General features: G+C 47.8%; 1 protein-coding gene across 2 annotated transcripts; it reads right to left on the bottom strand.

Moving 5' to 3' along the window:
* Positions 1-11,329: 11,329 nt before the first annotated feature.
* On the bottom strand, positions 11,330-15,807 carry LOC132026061 (uncharacterized). 2 transcript variants are annotated; one of them, XM_059414003.1, is made up of 3 exons: positions 15,136-15,807; positions 14,849-14,927; positions 11,330-12,642 (listed from the first exon to the last, which is right to left on the bottom strand). In XM_059414003.1, exons 1-3 carry the CDS (start codon positions 15,525-15,527, stop codon positions 12,559-12,561), a joined length of 555 nt encoding a protein of 184 aa, XP_059269986.1. In that variant the 5' UTR covers positions 15,528-15,807; the 3' UTR covers positions 11,330-12,558. The 2 variants fall into 2 exon arrangements, with proteins under 2 accessions (XP_059269986.1, XP_059269985.1); XM_059414002.1 differs by lacking the exon at positions 11,330-12,642 and having other exon boundaries at positions 13,322-14,927.
* Positions 15,808-22,616: the final 6,809 nt, after the last annotated feature.

Below are 22,616 nucleotides of genomic sequence, written 5' to 3'. Positions count from 1 at the left end.
CCTCCGCTGAATGAGGGCTGCTGGCCATGACCCCTTCCTGTTCTTCCCGATCGCCGGTGTGGGCACTGAGAACCGTGATTGCCCGAGACAGACTCGTTCAGGTGGAGTTCTAAGCAAGTCTCTTAACACCCTTCCCAAAAAAGTGGTTCGTGCACAGTCCATCCACCGATCCGTTCATCTGGTCCATACATCGCCCACTTTTTACAGGACGCACGGGTCCAGGCTTTAAAATAGCAAGATGCACGCAACGTGTGTGGGGTCCGCTGGGAAGGAGAAGGTGAGCATGCAGATAAGTAACACGCAGGTCAGAAAGCTGAGTGAGAAAGAAAGCATTTTCTTTCCTTAGCAATCGTTTAGGAAGTGCCAATTATGGGAAAGGAACTCTCCAGATACTGCCCCATATATCACCTGATTGAATCCGCCAGCAAAGAAGTAGATGATCTTAACCCCATTTTACAGATGATGATACTGAGGCTCTACTTCCCTCCCTCCGTTCCGAAGGGCTTCTTGGAAGAAGTTTTTTGTTCCTTTGGGGACTTCTTTGTTTTGGCTGCTTTATAGTCGGCTGCTGCCCAGGTCGGATGATTGCACAGGATTTTAACGTATGAGTCGAGGAGGATTTATGAAGCTTAACCTTCGAGCTTCCATGTCTAGGAGGAGCTGAGAAATGTGTTCACCTTTCCATGTGTTTTTGTAGAATTTGCCAAAAGAATGGATGTGAGCCTTCTTTTTGTTAACGAAGCTGTCCCGTGTTGTGCGTGCTTTGGGTCCCGTGAGATCCGGATAACTGTCTGCACCGAGAGGTAGAATGCAGGACACAGGGAAAACAGATGCGGTGACGTGGAGAAAAGCCAGGCACGCAGGAAAACGAGAATAGGCGGCCCTTTTTGTACAAGACCACTTGGAAGCAAGGCTAGAAGGGATGAGACGAGTTCTCCAACTCCTGGCCCCAAACCCCAGGCTAATCTGCCCCTGTCCCCTCCTGTCCTCCTCTTGGCAGCAGTGATAGTAGGACCCCTCCCCCCAGACTCTGATCCCCTTCCCAGCCCCACCTTCCCTGCGGATCATTCTTTGTCCCTTCTGGGTCCTTCCCTGAGGCTGCTCCATTGGCCTCTTTCCCATGTGACATGGTCAGGGTCCCCTCTTGGGGGGGCGGGTGGCTGGGAGGGAAGGGTGGCTGGGAAGAAAGAAAACCTCTTTTGAAGATTTTTCCTCTCCAGACCCAGTCCTTTCTTTTTCTTGGCCGAAGTTCCTGACAGAAGTGGTCCTGCACTTCCTGTCTGAGAACCACCACTGCAGTCCGGCTTCTCCCTACCAGCGCCAACCCCGTGGAAAGCCCCCTTGCCAAAGTGGCAGTCGCTCTTCCCTCCTCCCATGCCTTGGCATCCTGGCTTTGAGGACTTCCCCAGCTTTGCCTCTAGCCGGGCCTCCTCCCTCTGTCTCCCTGCAGTCCCCCTTCCTACGGCCGTCCTTAAACACTGGTGTTCCAGAGGTCCTGGCATGGGCCCTCTGCCTTCTCTCCATCATGGTATGTGTGTGTCATATGCACAGATGTCATTGTGTCCAAAGCGGAGCCCATTGTCGGACAACCCCACCCCACCCACCCAGTCCCAACCCTGGCTTGTCCTCCGCCCAGGAAATGGACCATCGTCTACACAGCTGGCCAAGCCAGAAACCTGTGATACCTCAGATTAATTGCCCAGACCTCCTCACTCAATATCTCTAGTCTCTCTCGAATCTGCATGTTATTCTGTGAGGGGAGTGAGACCACGACCCCCCACTTGATTCTGGAAAGTTCACTCTGGGGTACATGGTTGGTGGCGCTCATGACGGACAAGTCTGAGCAGGAAACCCAGTTAGCGGGCTCTTGCAAAGGTCTGAGCTGGAGACAACCAAGCCTGGCACCGGGCAGAGGAAGCAGGATGTGTTCTGTCCTCCAAAGGTCCAAGATCTGAGACTCTCTGTCCTCCAGGGGTCCAGGATCTGAGACTTGGCGCTTCTGCCACAAACCCTTGTCCAGCATGGCAGGGCTGTGGAGAGCAGATTCTTGAATGGCGTTGGGCTATAACTGGTATCACTGTGGCTATTCAGCCAATCAGAACCTGAAGGTTGAAATCCACTGTGGTTTGCAGGGGATGTCTTCTCAGAGAGACAGCCTAACTCACACCCCTCTAGAACTACACTAATATATGCTGCAGAGGATTGTGGGTTTGGCTTTTTATTTTGTTTTTCAATCTTTAAATGCTTTCTCATGCCGCCTCGGTGCAACTGTCTCCCAGCTCATTGTTCCTGGACATTGGCTGCGGCCACTAGAGCACGGGCCACCAAAGCCACTGGCTGAGGGGCGGCCACCATGCCTGCCAGCGATGGGACTGGTGGGGAGGTCTGCAGGCTCTCCACTGGGTGCAGCTGGCCAGGAGCTCACACCGTCTCCCCCATCACCCTCCAAATACAACCTTTAGGGCACAAGGTTTATTTCAACACAATTTTTCATGACCTGGCCCAGGCTGGCCAGGGACCCCATGTTCAGCAGTTTCCCTAAGGCTGCTCTCTCTGAAGCACGTCTCCCTGTTGGACAAGCTGTTACTGATCTGGAAGGGTAAAGACAGGAAAGCTTTCACTGAGTTCAATTGCACCATGTTGCACTCATAAGGTAATAGGACTGAACACAGATCTGAGATGATTGCTGTTCCCATTGTGGACCTGGAGGTCAGAGCACCTGGAAACAGAGCCCAGCTTGGCCACTAACCAGCATCATGAGCCGGGGCAGGACACTGAACCTCTCTACACCTCAGCTTTCCCATACCTGAAATGGGTATGACAAAGGCCATGTTGCCCAGGATTTTGATGAGTGTTGGATGAATCTGCAGACACCTTTGGCAAAGGAAATAATTCTAACAGCCATCTGATTCCTGTTTCAAGTCTTCTGGGTTCCCCATCTCCATGGGCCTCTTCTTAGTATTCTTTTATCATTTTTTGAAGAAATTGTATTCCTTCTTGAAAAGAGTTTCCAGAGCATAACTGAATCTGGAAATGGTCAGTAGCAGCTTTTCCTTTCCTTGCTTTTTTTTTTTTTTAATCTTTAAAATTGTGATAAAATGCAAATATAAAAGCTACCATCAGGGACCATTAATACATTCACGGCGTTGTACAAACTCCGCCCCTGTCTTGTTCTAGAATGTGTCATCACGCGGAAGGAAAGCCTGTCCCCATCCACCCCGGACCTTGACAACCACTTGTCTGCTTCCATCTCTGTGGATTTGCCTGTTCTGGACATTTCTCATGAAGCGGGTTGCTCCTTTTCTTCTGAAGACAAAGCTTCTTCTCCACTTGGAAAGCTCCGTCTGGCCTCCCCAGGCCTGAGCCTGGCTCTGGGGCTCTTGACTGTTTGACTCTGCTGGTTATTTCACATTTCTCCAGCTCGGGTTCCTCCTCTAGACAACCAGGACTCCTCGCCCAGGGTTAATAAATGAGATGACACAGGTCTGATGCTCAGTGAGCTCCAGTCATTAATGTGGTTTTCAATGACAAGTGATGCAGGCTTGTTGAAGAAGAGTCAGAAAACAGAAATGTGTACATCAGAAGTGAAAACAGCTCCTGTCCTCCAAATACAGTGCCGGTCGAAGGTCAGAGACCCTGTCTCACCCCAGCACCAGCAGCAGCCCTGTAGCAGGTGTGAGGGACCAGAGGAGCTGGGCCTGCCTTTGCACTTCACTCCACGGGTGACCTTGGACCAGTCCCTCACCTTCTGCTAATGCTGTTTCCTCATCCGTCACGATGGGAAAACATCTATTGCATGAGGCCGATTTGAAAATCTAAGGTCAAGGGTGTGACTAGAATGGGGTCTCAGCCATGCAGGCAGGAGTGGGGCTGGCAGAGGCAACACGTGAGCACGGACACAGGACAGACCCGGCATAGGCACACCATGGTCATGCAGAGCCAGGGAGAAGGCAGGGCCTGAAGGGTGGTGGGAAGTTCCAGAGTCAGAGAGCGGGAAGGACTCTGCAGGCAGAGAGAAGGTGGCCAGCATGGCCGGGCTGTGGGCTGATGTATGTCCTTCACTAACCTTCACGCGCCAGGGCTTCCCTCCCAGGATCCTGTCTGCCGGTGTCTGGGGCCCTGCCGATGGGTGGTGCATGTGGAGAACCTGAGCGAGCACTTCCAGAGCATTCGGCCCCACTAACAGCCCAAGGGCTAAAGGGAAGGCAGCTGTTCTCCACAGGCCTCCGCTCCCCCAGCCTTACCTGCTTGCAGTCTGAGATGTGAGCCCTGGCTGAGAAAGGAAGAGCCAAGAAGAAGGCAAACGCACAGACCTTTATGTTCGGTTCAGAAAGACTCTAGAAAGTACTAGGGCAGTCTCCCTCAGGTATTGGAACCCACTATGTGAAACTCAAACTCTTGGGCCAAGGCTGCATTCTTTCTTCAGAAAGCCAGAGCAAGGCCACCTCAGCTCAGACTACATCGAATTTCAATTAAATGAAAACTGATCCCTTAATGCACAGCAGGGGGGCTGAACAGGGTGAGGCTGCTCATCAGGTTTTGCCCACATGGCACCAGGAATGTTTGGCTCCTGGCAAAGGGTACATGGAGTTGGCTGTGGGCCACAGGACCTGTGGGCAGAGCCACCTCCCTCACTGTGCTGAGGAGTGCTGGGAAAACTGAGTTTCATCTCCCCACCACAAACTTGCTGTGTGGCCTTAGGCCAGTCACTTAACCTCTCTGGTCTCAATTCCCATGATTGATAATGAGAGATTTGGCTCAGAGAATCTAGATTCCCTTCTGGCCCAAACTTCTTTTTGGGGGCCTTCTCAAATCAACTTTTGGGATCACCAAAGCTGCAGTGGCTCCGTACTATTCTAGATACAGCAACAGAAACCTCTACCAGCAAAGCCTCGTGCTGCCTGTTGGAAGTGTTCCTGAAATTGTGGAGGAAAGTCAGGTGAGTGATAACTCTATTGAAAGGGTTCTAGAGTCACTCAGAATTTAAAGGATTACAAGAACTGAATTCTTTTGCAAAAGGAAGACTACTTCTCTGATGTGCCAAATTCCCTTTCATCTGTTTCTTTTTCTTTAATTTAAATTTGGACAAGCAGGTTTAATAGTTGGGGTCAGCAGGACTGGGTTGGAAAGCCTGGTTCCTGGAGAAGTTACTCTCTGCACTTCCTTTTCCTCCTCTGTTAAATGGGTGTTTATACCTTCCTCGAAACATTGTCGAGAGATTAGCAGGAATTTATACATCAAGTGTCCCAGAGTGTGTTCGACATGAGATGCCAGGTGCACATCAGTGCTCTAAGGATAGTCTTAAAGCAAGACACATGCACATGTGTACTTGCCTCCTTCTCTCTAGACTCTCTGAGGTCCTGCAGGACAGAGACAGTTTCTTATTCTTCCTGGTAAGCCCCACAGGCCCTTGAAGGATGCTAATGGAATAAATGAATGCATCAATTCATGGAATGACTGTTCTTCCTGAAGTTTCTGCCTTCCCGGAGTTCACACCATCTTCCCCATCCTCATGACAGCATGTCTGAGATGGTGGGTTGAATCAGTGTCTCAGAACCTCTGCTGCAAGTCTTTGAGAACATCCCTTAATGGAGAAGGCTCCCGACTTGTGCAAATCAGGACGCATTTACTTGCACACACGTGCCCTGAGCACCATGAGGCTCCTGGAAACCTGAAGGGGGAAAGCAGAGGCCTCCCCACTGCCCAAAAGAGCAAGCCAAACCCCCAGTGGGGCAGAGTATGGTAGATCCTCTCCACTTTGTGCAAGGCCAGTACCAGAAAACCACACAGGTTTTTGCACTCTTGCTCCTGAAAGATGGCTCTAAGTAAAAACAGGCTGGCCCTTCCCTCTTGGCTAACCAGATGAAGAGCCAGGAGTGGGAATGGGAGGGACATGGCAGGAGAGGGGTTGGCGACAATGTGGCCGATGAGATTGGAAATGTGCCTGAGATGTGGGATGGGGTGATGGGTTTTCTAAGGTGACACCTTCCGCCTCCTGGGGCATCTAACTCAAGCTTCTCCTCACTTTACCTGCAGTGGCTGCCTACCAGGAGAACCCAGAAGCAGAGAGAATGTCGTGGCCCAACGCAATCCGCAAACTGCGGGAGGTGGAAGGAGTTCCGCGGTGCTTCGTGTCTGCGCCAGGCCCGCCCACCCTGCGTGTGTGTTGAGTGAGGGGTTCTGCAAACGCAGGAAGAAGTGAGTGAGCAAATGAACGGCAGCAGGAACTGAATGAAACAAGAGCTTCACGGGCCTGAGACGCCCATGTCACAGCCTGTCTGCGTTTGCAGTGTGTGCTGCTTTGGAGGAGAGAACATTTGTCAAAGGGCCGGCACAGGGGAGAGGGGAATTTGTGGGCAGGTCCCGGGAGAGAAGGGCTGCAGGTGAGGGGCCAGCTGGCCAGGAAGCAGATGGGAGCGAGGTAGGAGGTGGGGGCAGCTGAACCCGGGGATGGGAGGGGTGGGGGAAGCCCCTGCAGGAAAGGGGGCTGGTCAAGCCAGGGAAGGAGGGGGAACTAGGGTGTTTAGGGTGCACAGGTGGGGCTGGGCTCCAGGCCAGGCACCCTTTGCAAGCTGTCTTTTCATTCTTCCTAGAGCATTAGGAAGTCAGTATTGTATCTTCATTTTCTTGAGGAGGAAACAGAGGCCCAGAGAAAATGAGAAACAGTCAAGGTCGAGAAGCTGGGAAGTGAAAGCACGGGGATTTGAACCCAGGGTTAGCCCATCCCAAGCCAGCATTCTGTCCTTCTTCCAGGCTGTCTCCTGGGGGAAAAATTAATATGCAGGATACACATTACCATAACGATACACATTCCCCATGATGACCCCTCTGCCTGAGTCCTGCCACCTGTCACCCAACCACGCCCAAGTCCTGCTCACCTGCTTCCCTATGCAGATCCACAATCCACTTCTTCCCATCCATGGCTCAACGGTCTCCTTGGGGCATCCCCTGCCCCTCCCTCCTGAGCCACGGTAGTGGCCCCCTGACAGACCACAGCCCTGCTTCCCAAAAATGACCACTAGAATGTGATCTGAGACATCACTGGACAGTTCTAGGCTGAGGCCCCGATTCCCTAGGATCTGGCCTTCCTGCTCAGTCTGGAGCATCTGTGATTATAGGACACTCTCTGTCCTATACTGCATGGGGACCCCCCAAGAGGTGTGTCTAGTTCCTTATACCCAGACCTTGGGAATGTGGCCTTACTTGGAGAAAGGGTCTTTGCAGGTGGCACTCAGTTAAGGATCCTGAGATGAGCTGATCATCCTGCATGACCCAGGAGAGGTGTGGACAGGAACCTGCAGGAGAAGGCCACATGGAGATAGAGGCAGGGACAGGAGGGTGCAGCCACTGAGGGGCCTGGAGCTACCAGAGCCTGGGACATACACAAGAGGCTGGGAAAGTTTCTCCCCTAGGGTGGCACTGCTCACATCCCGATTTCGGACTTCCAGCCTCCAGAACTGTGAGAGAGAGGACATTTCTGTTGTTTTGAGACACTGAATGTGTGGTAATCTGTCATGGCGGCCCCAGAAAATGAATACACCTTCCCCCAACAGTGCGCCAGCCATCTGGACGGGTGGAAGGAGGAACTACCAGGCCTGTCAAAGACGCTTGGTTCTCCTTGGGGCCTTTGCACATGCTGATCCTCTGCCCCGAGCACTCTCCACACTCTTACTGTGTGACCAACTCATACCCCTTGTCACTTCTGCTAGAAAGTCTTCCCTGGATCCCCCTTGGCTGTGGGTTTGAACTCACTATATACTCTTGTCATAACACTTATGATGCTTTGCTAAAATTTTCTGTTTGTTTCAGAAAGAAACAAACTTCAGAAAGTTCAGAAAGAACTTAACTTGTAGGTTCTATGAAGGCTGGGCCTTGCTGAACCCCTAGGGCCGAGTGTGCAGTGTAAATATTCATTTGCCCTCTGCCATTCCATTTTTTTCCCCTACCATCCCACACCCAAATCAAATTTGTCTTCCCCAGGCAGGAACCCATGAACAGAAAACTTTCCCTGCCCTTGGCTCCCTGGTGAAATCTTCCACTCCGGGTTCAGGGCCCTGCAAACTTCCTATAGCCCCACTTGCTCCTCTGGGTGGCTGGACTCAAGGCTTCTACTCACAGTGGCTGTAAGGAAGCTATTCCGTGGCCTGGGGACAAGCACACCATCCAGGTCAGTCAGAAATCTTCCCTTGGGGTTTTAAAGGCGGGTGTTCAGAGAAGCCACCCTCTTCCCTCTGGGGTCACTTCCTGTGACAGGGCCAGCTGGCACCATCTTTGCCCAGGCCCCGTTCCCCCATCATGGGAGGAAAGCCCGTCTTGGGCTGTAAAGACAGAAGTGAACCCAAGATAGGGGATGGGCAGGGAAGGGCAGAATGACAGAATCTAACGCCATTAGCTGAATCCTGGTGCCCAGTCACCGCTGAGGCCGTGGCCACCCCCAGACTCTCCGACACATGACTTAATCATTTTTTTTTGTATTTTCCAGCTAGTCTGAGTCCATTTGCCATCATCTGTGACTGCAAGTGTCCTGGCAGGCCATCTGGCCAGTCTGGTTCTCAAGGCCCTTCTGAGGGGAGGTTGTGGAATCTCTGCTATAGAGGAAAAATGTTGACCCAAGGCTCAACCTGTGGGCTGCCTGCCTTCGAAGCAGAGACTCTCCTGTCCTGGCTTCCTCGGCTGCCTCTCTCAAGGCACCCAGGACGGGGGGAAGGTCAACAAAGCCTGGAGAGGAGGCATCATCCGTTGTCAGCCTCCCAAGTTCCCCAAGTGCAGAGCACAATAATTTGGGGGGCCTGAAGCAATGGTGAAATCCACGATACCTAGAATACTTGTATTTGTTTTCTAGACAGTTGGAGACACTGAATCCAGGAGCTTCATGCTTTTTCACCTTGGCCTTGAAGAGCTAACTAACCAGGAGCTTCCTTCAAACTGAGTATGTTGCGTCTCTAGCAATGGGACAGTAAGCAGCTAGGGAGTGATGAGCCATACGTCCAAATGGACTGAGTGCGTCCCTTCCCTCAGCCCATGGCATGGGTGCCTGTCTCTCTTTCCACCAGGCAGGCCCATTTCCCAGCTGGGCGCCTGGAGGCACGTGGGAGGGTTAGTACCGCCTTGCTGGTAGCTACGTCCTCAGTTGGAGGCCGTCACTCGCATTAACCGCCACTGGCCTTCCCGGTCCCTCCCTGTTCTAGACTCACGGACTCCTCTGTCCCCAGACAGAGAACACACGCGTCTTGCCTGCTGGGACTGCCTCGCTCTTACTGCACACGGTGTCCTTCCTACATCCTAAACCAGGAGAACACAAGTGTCTTCTCCATTCTCTGTGCTTCGTGGTCTGATCACCGTCAGATAGTTGGAAGAGAAGGCCGGCCGTTGAATTCTGCGAGCTCTCCGGAATGAGCCAGGTAAGGGTTCCGCAAGACAGTACATGAATGTGCTCTGAGATTATAAAGCGGTAGGGAATTTGGGGGAGATCAGATGCACTAAGTTAAATGAAAGGCTGGAAACTAGTTAAAACTAGTTAACTAGTTAAAACTAGTGGAAAACTAGTTAATTATTTATACTTCAGAAAACCTACATTATTCCACTTAACTAGTTGGCCACGGATTAGAGATTCATAACTGCTGTTGGACCACGAAGGACAATATATTATTCTTGCTTCCAGATAAACGCTATTTTTTTCATAGTTTCCTTTGTTTTTGGTAGAGAAACGCATTGGGGCCCTACTGTTCCATCTGCACAGCACCTGCCTCATCCCCACCACCTGGGGACCACGCCCCTGCCCCTCTCCCATGCGCTAAGGGTGGGGTCCCACCGCAGGGACCGTGGGCCTTGCCCTTGGCACAGCCTATTGGTTGAGAGGTGGGTGCCCGGTCCAAGCAGGCCAACCAGAATCCTCCCCCGGGATTCGGGGACTGTAACTGACAAAGGGAGTCTGAAGATGAAGACGTGGAAATGCAGAAGCAGTTGGCAGCCCGTCCCACCATGTGGACTGAGGAATGGGAAATGCCAATCAGCAGAACGGGAATGGGAGGCAGGGAGAGGCGAGCAGACCCTGACAGCCTCTACATGCGGAGCTCTAGCCGCTCCCAAGGCCTCCCGGATCGCTCTTTCGGATTCCATTGAATCCAAGGAGCCTTATAATAAAATTCTTTTTTGGCTTAACTAGCTTAAGATGGATTTCTATTCCTTGCAACCAAAAGAATTTTAACTAATATAAGAATGTCGTCCTATTTCAGTCTTACATGCTAATCTTTAATTCAGCAACCATTTTACTTTGCGATTTCAGGATGAAAAAAAAAATAAAAGGGAAAATATTTGAGCGAGACTCTTGTACAAATTAGTCCGCGGTCGTTCTCTGGGATGGTTTTTTTCTCACACAACGCTCTGGGAGGGTTCTCCCCCATTCTGGGATGGATTAGAGACGCGCTAGAAATACAGGGAATGACTAGGTCCGTGGTCAGGCTGTGAATGGTGGAATAGGGGATTTTTTATGACAGTCTCTAAGAATTTGGTTTTCCGTCATTTCGGAGTCTGTCTGTGAGTGTGGTGTGTTCTCTCAATGATCGATGTAACTCAAATGATCTTTGATCCGTAGACCTGTCACCAGTCCCCCCAGGACACTCTGAATTCCATGAACCACATCGACGGTAATGGGCTCTGCTGTTTCCCTTCCTATGGAAGCGACCAGAATTAGCCTTTTCATATGAGAGGCCCGTCCTGTGCTGGGAAGCGGCAGGGAGCTGTCCAGCCAAGGCTCTGTGAGGAGCTAAACCAGCAGAAAACCGCTTTGCAGTCCTAACAGGGATGACTCGTTGGCCAGGTGTGCTCTGCACACGTTCATGTCCGCTGCTATTTAAGGTAATGAAAGCCCCTCGCTTTCCCCGAAGCAGGGCACAGTGTAAACATGGTCCTAGCGCAGACCTAGATGGGCTCTTGCCTCACATCTGTTCAGCACCTCTCAGCTGCCTCCTGTCAGAAAACAGCCAAGGACCCAGACCTGCTGGGCTGGAAAGGGGACATGGAAGGTCGTCCACGTGTCAATACAGTTAGATATTAAAAATCCAAAGGCCGGCAGAAATGCTCACTTGCCCTGACCGTGGCCCTCCCCCGCCCGAGCGAGCCTGTCCTTCGTGGCAACGAGCTGTAGAAGCCGAAGTGGTGAGTGAATCACCATTTCTGCTCTAATTGGAAAATATTTTCTTGTTAATCAGCCCAAGTTCCATCAGCATTATAAACAGGTACAAAAACAAAAAACAAACAAACAAACAAAACCCTCAGCGTCTCATGACCCAAGAAGTTTGTTTAAAAGATGAAGGGGGTGGGGGAAACCGGGAGAGAATGAGGTCACTCGTTCCAGAGCGCCCAGAGCCAGGTAGCGGCGGAAGGAAGACAGTGGGAGAGTCGCGGGCATGACCCCCTCTCCTAGCTCTGGGCTCTCAGAAGCAGGGGGAGGGGCTGCGCAGGACGCTCCCTGGGTCCCCGCGCGTGGGGAGGCTGCAGATGTCCAGGAAATCAAGGACACCGGCTCTTCTAAATTCTCCAGGGAGAAAGTTCCAAGGCGCTGGGGGGCCGCCGTGGCAGGATTTTCAAAGGCCTGCAGCAGGAGCCCTGCTCGCAGGGACACGGTCCAGATGTCCTCATGTCCCCTCTGCAGACACAGGGCTCACACTGCTGCAGTCCACCCCACACAGCCGCGGAGCTGCTTCCGGCTCCCGGGTCCTCGGGCACGCGTGCAAAAACACACCTAGGGTCGCCTCCCATCTGCCCGCCTTGGGGACAAGGCTGCCTCGTGCTCGCCGCAGACGCCCCGGGGCTCTGCCTTCTCCTCTCCAGGCTGTCCTCCTCCCCCGGTCGCGGGCTGTGGCATAGCACGAGGAAACGACAGGGCAAACAGAAGTCAAACTGAAGAATACCCACCCTCGCAAGACAGGGCCCAATTGCTAAGCAGCTTGAGTGGGATTGTGAGAAAACCATGGGGTTTTCACAGAGCAGGTGGAGCTCGGTGCAAATCCAGAGCGGCTTGCTAATCTTCAGAGATGGCCCCTTTGTTCGGTTTCGAGAAGCACAGTTTCAGGGGGCATTTTTTTTTTCTCTCCCTTGGAAAAGAGACTGTAAAAACAATATAAATTTGTTGAAGCTCAAGATGTGAAGCAAACTGGTCTCGTGCCTTCTCAGCTTCCCGAGGGAGGGACAACGGGGTCCCTTGAAGCAAAGCCTGAACAGAGTCATGGATGGTCAGTGACCACCCCCCTCCCGGCACCCCTCCGGGGCTGTGTCGGATTCTCCTGGACCCACCCACACCTTGAGAGAGTCCTCTTTCTTCTGGAAGGGTAGACACTCGAACAATAGACGCTTGAACCCCCGACTCCGCCGTGGCCAGGCCGGTGGATTTCGAGGCTGCCATCATCCAGGAGAAGGTGGCAGAGCCCTCTGGGCGGAGGGCTTCTCATCCCGGCTCTCTCCCTCCCGGTGTCGCCTGTATGTGTCAGCGGCTACCTGAACAGGGGTGACGGCTCCGTAGAAGCTGGCTTGCGGGAGAGAACGCTTCTCACTCGGGTTCTATAAATTACTCATATTCTCACTTTGGTATCGAGTACGGTATGTATTAGAGTGCATGGTTTTGGCTAGAACCAATTTGGAAGGCTGTCAAATAAAAAAACAAAATAGGAAAATAAATCCGAAGTAAAATTTATGACAGGATTTCACTCCCATTACATTCCACTTAACAAATGCATATGTTTTACAATATCTTTAATAATAATTATTAAACATAGTAAAATACTTCCAAACTTGGCTCATTGCATAATTGTACTTCGAGTGAAAAAAAAAAAATTATCTGAAGCCTTGTCAATATGCCACTTCCTCCTCCCCCAGCTTTTAACAGAAGCAGCCTCCAGTGGAATAATCCAAGCTGTGTTCAAGAAGTTGGCAAGTAGGTCCAATTAAATGTGGTTTTACTGTATTTTGGCGTTTGCATATCTAGTTTGCCAAGAAGTAATCTTTCACAAAAAAAAAAAAAAAAAAAAAAATCTGTACTGGCCCAGACACAGCCTGGATAGAGCAATGCCTCACATAACTTTACCCCATGACTAAGATAATCTTTTTTTTTTTTTTTCTTAAATAGCTGTGGAAAACGTATCATACATCCATCACATTCCTATACGAATCACAAAACACCAGCCCTTATGGAGCCTTTTACATTTATACATGACAAACTGAAATTCATCTTAATAGCGCTGTTTATTTTAATGATTAAACTCGAAAGGGGCTCACTCCTGGCCACCTGAGCTCCATGTTTTTATGCAGGTGTGCTCCGGTCGGATTATCTGAATGGGGCTATAAAGGATCCTTTTGCCTATTAAATGTCAACGTGTCCAAGCTGCAGTCAGACACATTCACAGACCTGGGTCCCTGAAACTTGGGGAGCGAGAGGCTTCTCTGAGCTTTGCAGAGGAAATCCTGGGGCCGTTCTTTGCGGATGCTTTACATGCTCCTGGTCCCTTATGGAGGAGCTGACTCCCCTCGCCCCTTCCAGCTAACCAGCGCTCTACGTGAACGATCAGCCGTATCCAAAGTCCAGATGGAAAGCTGTCAACAAAGAGACTCCTTCCGCTCTGCCTACTGCATGATTCATCCCTGGCACGAAGACAGGCCCGGAGATGGCCCCACCACCTTGACTCCCATAGGTGAGCCCGGAGAGGAGCACAGGTGCCCATTCCTCGGGTCAGCAGGGAGGGAGCAGGGCCGAAAACACCACAAAAACGCACAACCTGGCCTTTGTTATAAGCCCTCATGAGCTCATTAAAAACACATGCAGAAATGGTTAAACAAAATCCTCTAAACCTTTTACAAAATTGCCAGTCTATTAGAAGGACTGAGCTCCCAGCAAACTCTCCTTTCCAATGTGTGCAATGGAGCAGCTAATGTCCTTTGGACTCTTGTCTATGGCACCGAGCGGCGGGGGGGCGGTCGGGGGGGACTTGTTTGTTTTTGGTTCTGGTTGTTTTTCAACTTTTTTTCTCAACCAAACTCCTAAATATATCAAACCCAAAGGACTATTTCACCAAACATGTCCCGTTAAAGTCATTGCCTTTTTAAAATATCTATGAAAATTATAAAAAAAGAAGGAAGCTTTGTGTCATTACATGGAGGGGAGAAAGGAAGAGGGAGAGAGATGAGCGAGGCACGAATCCTTTGTGAAGGGGCCTTGCATCAAAGCGCAGAGTGGACACTCTGGAAGGGCTTTCTGACGCCTGTTTACGCGGAGGGGATGGAACGCGTGTTCCTGGCAACAGAAATTCAGGGTTTCCTTATAAGGAACAGAGCAGCTCTGCGTTCCACCGAGTTGTGGGCTTTGAACAGGTGCACCTTCCTCAAAAGGGATCCAGTCGCTATGATCCAGTATGCGCAGAGCGTCATGGTGCCACAACGTGCCTCCGACAACGTAACAGAGCACGCTGGCGACGTGAGGCCGGAGACAGACGCTGGGAGCTGTGATCTGGCCGGTGCCACCTTCTCTTGGTGTAACTCATGGAGGTCTCTGGGCAAATCACTTTCATCTGGGCGCCTCCCCGGGGAGTTGGGGCTGTTCGTTACCTCGATCTATATTCCTGACGCTGTGGTTCGTATTATGTCACCAGCGTAAATGTGACCCGAAGCTTCGGTCCGGGTCTCTTCGACCCAAAGGGGGAAAAAAAAAATATCTGTATGCGACTTCGGTATTTGGATGAGAAAATCGGAGGGTTGGAAAGGCGCTGGGGGGGGGGGGGGTCTGGAAACGGCCCCCACAGCGGGGGCGTGAGTTACAGGATACGGGTGTGCGCAAACGCGTGTCCACCTGCGAACCCACCTGGGAACGCGCCATTGTCTTCCTTGCCGTGGTGCTCGAGCTTTCTCGGGCTTCAGGTGGCGTTGGCTTTCCTCGGGGCCTGCGGAAAACCGAAATAGAGTGGAGACCGTAAGCGCTCCTGCATTAAAATCATAAAAAGCCACATTGGGAAAAAAAAAAAATTCCACGTGGGTTAGAAGGCTTTCTATAAAGGTGAAGCTTCCTCTTGCCCCAACAAATAATAATGATTATAGTAGTGAGGTTCCCTCGGGTGTCCGGGGCACCCTGTTTCTGCACGTGATGCACACCTGCTTTCGCCCTGTTCGAAGGGGGAAGGTGAGGCAGGTGTTACGAATGTGGTCTTGCACAGACGGAGAAACGAAGGGGTCGGGCCCGGTTCCCCCGTGTCATTGGTAGGACGTTCCCCAACTTCCTCGTCAGGCTTCTTTTCAGCAGCTGATGCTGAGAGAAGGAGGTGAGAAACATTCCAAGAACCGAGGCCAATTTTCAGATTAAGTGGAAAACTATTCAGTTCTCCCACTTGGGCAGCAAATGAGTTCTGAGGGTCCTGTCTTGGCTGCCGCCCGGTCATGCCATCATGTTTCTTCTCTCCCTCTTGCGCGGCCAGCAGCAGCTCTGTCAGCCCCGCAGTCAGTAGCCTACAAGGAGCAGTGCCTCGTTGTGGTTGAACAAATAACATGTTTTGGAAACCCAAGCAACCCTTTTTGTGGCTGGGAGCAGAGAAGGAGAGCGTGTCAGTCAGTAGAATCCTGCCAGGGCTTCGGCTCTAGGGGAGCCTGAAGCAGAGGGCCTGAAACACGTCCCCCTCTGACACCAGGAGAGAGCGTTCTGCTGTAATATTTTTAAAAAATAGTCGAAAGGATCCAAGTCAGGAAAGGAAATAGTAGAATTCCAATCTGGGGTTTGGTGTGTAAAATACACAGAGCGGACAATGGTAGGCACAATGGTGGTAAATATGAAATTACAGAATGCAGATTGGATCCCCTGGGCATGACCCAAGAAGGTCGACTTCGGATTCAGACTCAATCAGAGATGCGCCCAGAGCTGGGGAGTCAACCTTCAGGGGCTCCTAGAGAGAGGAAAACCCCGTGTCTGACATGATAGATAGCCAGTGGTCTGGGGAACGTAGGAGACGTTTGCAAAGTCCTCGGAGCCCCTTCCTGTCCTGGCCCTGCGGAGTCCACTTCCAAGATAAATAAACTGGAAATCACTTTTGTGCCTTCCAGCTCTAAGTTTTTCTGTGTGCGTTGAGACTGGTCTGGGTGGGAGCACGTGACGCTGCAGTCTGTAAGGGGAGAGGAACCGGTACACAATATGGGTCTTCAGATAGTGGAGAATAATTGGACCATGGGATTATTTTCCAATTCTGGCCGTTAGATTTTTTTGCAGTTGGAATAGCAAAATTAATTCGTGATTTTAAGAGCAGCCGGTCCAGGATGCAAATTTTAAAATTCAGATACAGATGTAAGCTTGGGATTGTTTTGGTTTATAATGCCTAAAAGTTCTGTTATTTTTGGAGAGAGAAAAAAATTGTATATGTATTATTAAATAAGAATAACAATATGAGGATTGATTGCCTTCGAGGGCGTTACTTGACTGACTTTTTAAACAGAAACACTTCAATCATTAAAATCCCTCCATGCTGGTCAAGCCTACAGACCGCCTGTATTTTGACTGAAGTATTATTTTTACTGCAAGATAAGCACCTTTACAAAGCAAGTTGAACACACGATGACAAACCCTCCCTCCCTCCCCCTTTTGCACATAAGTGATTCTAGTACCGCTTTGAGGCATCCCTCAAGTAAAATAACATATAAATAGAATGTGAGAAATCACCACATTTTCTAGACTCCACACTTAGTATGAAAAACAAAACTTCCCTGTGCCCCAGCATACCCTCTAATTTTGTTTCCTCTTAACCTAAGGATTTCATCCTGTTCCATGTCATTTGTTGTAATAAGCCCCCGGACATATGAAGCGGGGGGCTCCTTCGTCCGCATGCTAGGACCCCTACACCCCTCCCTGGAGAGGAAGAGTTTGCTGGTGCAGACTGGAAAGGAGGGCCAACCTCAAATTGTTTCAAACAATTTCAAAATTGTTCCCATTATTTCAAAGTGGTAGAAATTCAGACACAAAAACCATTTGGTTGGAAAGTTCATTGGTGCAATGGGGTTAAAGTGACCCCTCGCATCAAGGGTACCCTCCAATGGTTGATAAAAGGACGGGAGGGAAACAGAGCGGGCTGTGCGAAGTATGAATTTGAGTTTGAGTCTCAACAGAGATAAGAAAGAACCTAAAGGGATGGTCCACCTGCCAACCTCACCCCCCAACCCTTCAGTTTCTTTAGATCTATTCAGTTGCAGAATCTTGGGGATGTTGAAATCTTAAACAAATGCTACACCAAGGGCTTACAGAGAATGCCTAGGCTTTCGATGGACACCTGCACCATTTTCCCCTCCAGGCCCATCCTCAAGAGGTTCTCTCTCTCTGAAGGGCAGTTAGTTACAGAAACAACTTTATAAATTTGCTCTTCTTGGGATATGGCTCTGAGCTCAAACTTCTACTCCGTGAGGAGTCACTTTAGTAAGTGACACCGAAAAACGGTTTTAAGATAGAAGAAATTGTTTGTTGTTTGTTGTTGTTGTTGTTTTTTACACTAGAGACAAATAAATGGCACTAACTTCTATGGTTATGGCTCACAAGCAAAAAGTACTTTCCTGAAGTGTTTTAATTATCCATTATTATACCATTGTGCTTTTCTGAAAATTGTCCAAATAGACGTCCTTAGGAAACGTTGCTGTCTCCTTGGTAAACTGGAATCGGTCACCTCAATATTAGCAACCAGCCTGTCTATGTGATAACGTCCCCAAAGAAATGGTCCGCAGGAAAGATACATGTTTATTTTTCACCTGCTTTTAAAAAACAAATGGAAGAGACTCACGTGAAAAGCCTACATGCTCCTACTTTGATCAAAGATGATTTCAGAGGACCAGACATAGAAAAGTGTTAGTGTCTTCACTAATCCTCTCAAAGGTAACGCACACAAGCATTGAGGACGATTCTCCAAACGAAGCCAGTGTGTCCTTATTTACAATGGTTTTAAGTAATACATATATTTTAATCACCTATGGTTAAGATGCATTCTTTTAAGCCCTGTCACGGATCAAAGTTAGCCCTAGCCTGGCACGGCACACCTAAATAAGGGTATGTCATTCTCCCAAGCCCAGCCCTGTTCTGTGTGCATTCTGTTCAGGAACAACAGATTTAATCTGCCCTAAAATGTTTACTCGTCTTCGAATACATTCTCCACACACCACTTTGTATTAATCACAAATACACTTCTTACAAACTTCAATGTTTAGGCCAATATGACTTCTTCAAATTCCTATAGAGCTAATATTAAGCATGCGGACTGACATTTAATAAAAACGACTTGATTTAATGATTAACTCCGGAGATTATGACAAACTGTAAATAAGTCATTTCCGTGAATGGACTTGCTATGGGTGTCACACGGCCTCTCAAAGCCACTCTGAATATCCTCACTGAAACTGTTACTCACTAATGTGCTACATTTTAAAGCCAAATTGGGTTTTCACTCTTCTCTTGCCAAACGAACTAGAGAGAATTCCTCCTATAGCAAAATGCAAGCTCCACTGTAAACCCACTCCTCAAGATTAGAAAGAGGGTTGGAAAGGGCCAGAAAATTCGAGAAAAATCTCAGTCTTCAAAAAATTGTTTTGTAAAGGACCCTGCAGCCAAGGGAAATACCATGCTCACATAAACCTAGGGATTGGGATCAACGCTAAACTAGCAAATGTTGAACTAGAATCAGAAAAGTTAACTGGTAAATTCATCTCTTTCAAAAAAAAAAAAAAAAAAATCTGAGTTCTTTCAGGTGCTTGAGCATTTCAGGAGAAAGCCACTCTGGGAGCCTGAGTTATCGGGATAATTAATTGAACAAGTTCGTGTAATAAGGCATTTGGGCTTAGAAGAGAAACTTTTCGAGCTACTGTTTGATTTCTATGACCTCATCCTTTCTCATTACAATGTTTTAAATTTAAAGAGCTCAGCTCCGTTTCTGAGAAATTACAAAAATTCGAAACAAGTTTTAAGGGGTCAGTCTGCAAAAATGCTAAAAGTCTCATTTCTAAAATGTCTCTGAAAATAAATTGCTATTTCTAAAAACCTCCAGTGACATCAGTAAGCTCTGACTGCTGTAGCTAACCCTTCAGGATATTAAGAAAATCTAAGGACGGGGAGGGAGGCCAGAAGCATGCTTCTTCCTCGTCTAACAGATAGGTAGTTCTACCTTTTAGACCAAAGGATCACATACGAAGTTATTTTGCCATGTTTCTGCAGGCAAAGGTAGAAAAATGTTAACGTAAGGGACAAAATCTTGTCAGTGTAATAAACTTGGACTCTAGCCAAAATGAAACTCCTAAAAGCTATTCGCTTTAAAACGACAATAATAAAACTATTGCCTTATTTTTCAAATGGTATAGTCTCTAGCATTTTAATGGCAAATGAGTGTAAGGAAAACAACTGAGCTCTTCTGTCTCAGATTTCAAAATTTCACTTACTCGATTCACTGTACTTTATCAGCAATTTCAAACATCGTACCAAACAATTAAACAAAAACTTGCAAATTACATCTAAAATTATCTGAGTTTCCTAACCTGAGGTATATAAAAGTTTCTCTGATTATATTAGAAATCTGAGAATGGTTCAAGTTTTACCGGAATAAAATGCAATTACAGGAAATGTTGAGGTCTTAGGACATTTTTATTTTTTTAATTCTTATCTGACACAATGAGGCTTATAAAGTCTAATTCTTGTACGCCTAGTGTTTCATTGATGAAACTTGTGAGAGTCAAGGTTTTTTTAAGTAGGGTTACTTCTTGGGTAAGACTCGAATGTTTCTTTTGATGATAGCACAAAACAAAAGATTTACTTGGAAAATTAGTATTTCGGTCATTGTAATGTGCAATTATCATGTAATTTTAATACAGTGTTCACCTTTTTCTAGGCTTCTAATAACCCATTTATAGGTAATCATGACAAGTCTGTTAAGCAAAAAAGTGTCTCCTGGATTCACCTATTCATCTGATAGCATAATTAACTAGAAAGGAAATCCAAAACCAGTATCCTTAACGTTTTATATACTTCTTGGATATTCCCCAGGGACCAACTAGCACACAGTACTGGGCCCACAGTGATCTAGGGCATAACTGATTATCTAAAAAACCAGATGGTTTCAGAAGTAAATGAAATCACATAGTTAAAATACACTTAGACATCAGCCAGATGTCAAAGGGGGAATCAATTTGAATGGTTTCCAACATGATTACATGACAAATTAATTTCTTTTTTTTTGAAATGTAGCAAATGAACAAGTGATTCCTTCACTTCTCTTAACAAACGCAGAGATTTATGGACTTAATATTTCTGTTCTAGTTTTGCAAGGAGTGTTTGAAGAAGTTATTTCCTCCAAATCACATTTCAAAATATTGTTCTTTAAGTATATCTGGCTAAGTTTAGGGTAGTGCTCCTCATTTTAAATTAGATGCTAGTCAATGAAACTAAATTCTAACTCTCAACATCTTCAGAAAGTTTTGAGGTCCTGTGACCAGTTACTGCAGGAGCTGAGAACACAAGATCCACCCTCCCCAACCCCCGCCCCCACCTCCAGCCCTTTTTAAAAATAAGCTTGTTAACCGCTGCAGAAATAATTTCGTAGAGCTCAAATGTACATTCCCCTTTGACGCGAAACGATGCTTGGTTGATTAAAAGCAAGTGTGAGAGTGCATGTGATAGAAATCTTCCTTCAACGACCACAAAAAGAAACCAAAAAAAAGAAACGCAGGGATTCTAAAGAGTAAATTATTGATTGTGCTCTATGCTTAAAATTTTAAAAAGAAAAAAAAAATATATATATATATATATATATCTTTTTGGATTCCCATCCATAGCCACCCAGGGGGTTATGAGTGTGTTTTCAAGCTCTGGACCCTACATCCCACTTCTTTTATAGAATTTAAGAATATTCACGTTGCTCTAGGCCAGTGTAATGGAAATGTATCATATTTGACTGTAGTGATGTAAAACTGTCTTCCTGTGTATCTTTCAAAGCCTCAGAAGCTATGGGCAAATACAGACCCGAGGATTCCCACTCTCGTGTCTGTGCCAGCCCTGCACACTGTCCTGTCCAGTGCGTCTGTGTGGTGGTCTTGTGAATTCCTGCCATCCACCAGCAGTGTTTTCTCACCCTGACACGCCCAACGAGACGAGCGCAAAGTCGGGACGATGGCAAAAATTAGGGTCCAGAGTCCTCGAAACCTTGAGAATTAAAAAGTTGGGAACTTCTGAGCTCTCCCAGCAACAAAAAGGATGTGTATAGACCATCTTGAACAATCACATGCCTGCTAATTTGATTGCCTAGAATTCCAGTCATTAGCCCAAGCAATCTTCCAAATTAAGACATCCGGTCTCCTTCAATCTTCCACTTACACCAGAACGCAGAAGAATAGATCTGACCCATCAACTTGGGATAAAATTACCCATGAAAAAGGCCTGGGGTGTATGGGTGAGCAGCTAGCCGTGCAGCGTCACCAGGAAAAACCCAGGCTGCCACGCGAAGTTCTGTAGATTCACGGATTGCCAGGGAATTACCTTAACATTCTTGACCTAGGTTGTAGAAAATGGGTCACGTTTTAAAAATGTGCATTAGCATCTTAAAGGACCGAAAGCCCAAATGTTTGCACATTTCCAGTTGAGTGAGTTGAGGCATCCTGATCATCCCACAAGCTCTGGACAGAACTGATATTAAAAATAAAGATGCCACGTACAACACATATTTAGGGTCTACGTAGGACATAATCACGACTGCAATGACGCACACAAGGTTCTCAGTTCATATAATTTATTGCAGTTAGCACACAGTTTAAAAATTCACCAACACACCAATAGTACAAAACTAAACAGCATTATAAGTTATTCCCCCCTCAGGAAAATAAAACATACTATGATTGTCAAAGCTAGATGTCAGTCTAAGTTTTAGAACAAAGGAAGAATGTGAAACTAATAAAAGGAAAAAGCAATCACTCACAATGACCACAAAAAGAAAATCCAAAAGAAAGTCCGTTTTTCTCAGACATTGATTGTCTCCTCTAAATTAATAAAAATTACTTTAACATAAACTGTATTTAAAAAAACTAGAAACTCTTCAAGTAACTAAAGATAATGCTCCAAGGCCATTTTCACAGCTTTTTTTTGTTTGTTTGTTTGCTTTAAATGCCATTACAGCCAAATTAACACACATTTGACCAAATATTTCCAAAACAGTCCAGCAACACACAATGGAGTTTTCCATTCAGTATCTTAAGCACAAAAATAGGCTATGTTTACAGTAGTTAAGGCGATCAAATTTTAAACAAAAGCAATTAAAAAAAAAAAAAAAGGGAAAAACAGCAAACGTTTTCCATGCTACTCCCATAGACCTTATTTGTAAGTGCAAGACAGGAAAACAAACACTGTGCAAAATGCTTTTGCCCTGCGTGCTGGTCATTAAAACCACACGTTGGGCTGCAGCCTCTGCTGCCCCGATACACATAGTCTACTAACCCCCTTCCCCACCTTCCCCACGCCAATCAAGGCCGTCCAGTCCTTTCAGCCCGGGGCTTTTTCAGTCCATAGAATCTTTTCATGAGTCGGGGGTGGGGGGGGGGGGGGGGGGGGGAGGAAGGGAGGGGGGGGGGGGGGGGGGGGG

The sequence above is a fragment of the Mustela nigripes genome, chromosome 10 (assembly GCF_022355385.1).
Source record: "Mustela nigripes isolate SB6536 chromosome 10, MUSNIG.SB6536, whole genome shotgun sequence".
NCBI classification, from domain to species: Eukaryota; Metazoa; Chordata; class Mammalia; order Carnivora; family Mustelidae; genus Mustela; species Mustela nigripes.
This window is presented reverse-complemented; position numbering and strand designations above follow the sequence as displayed.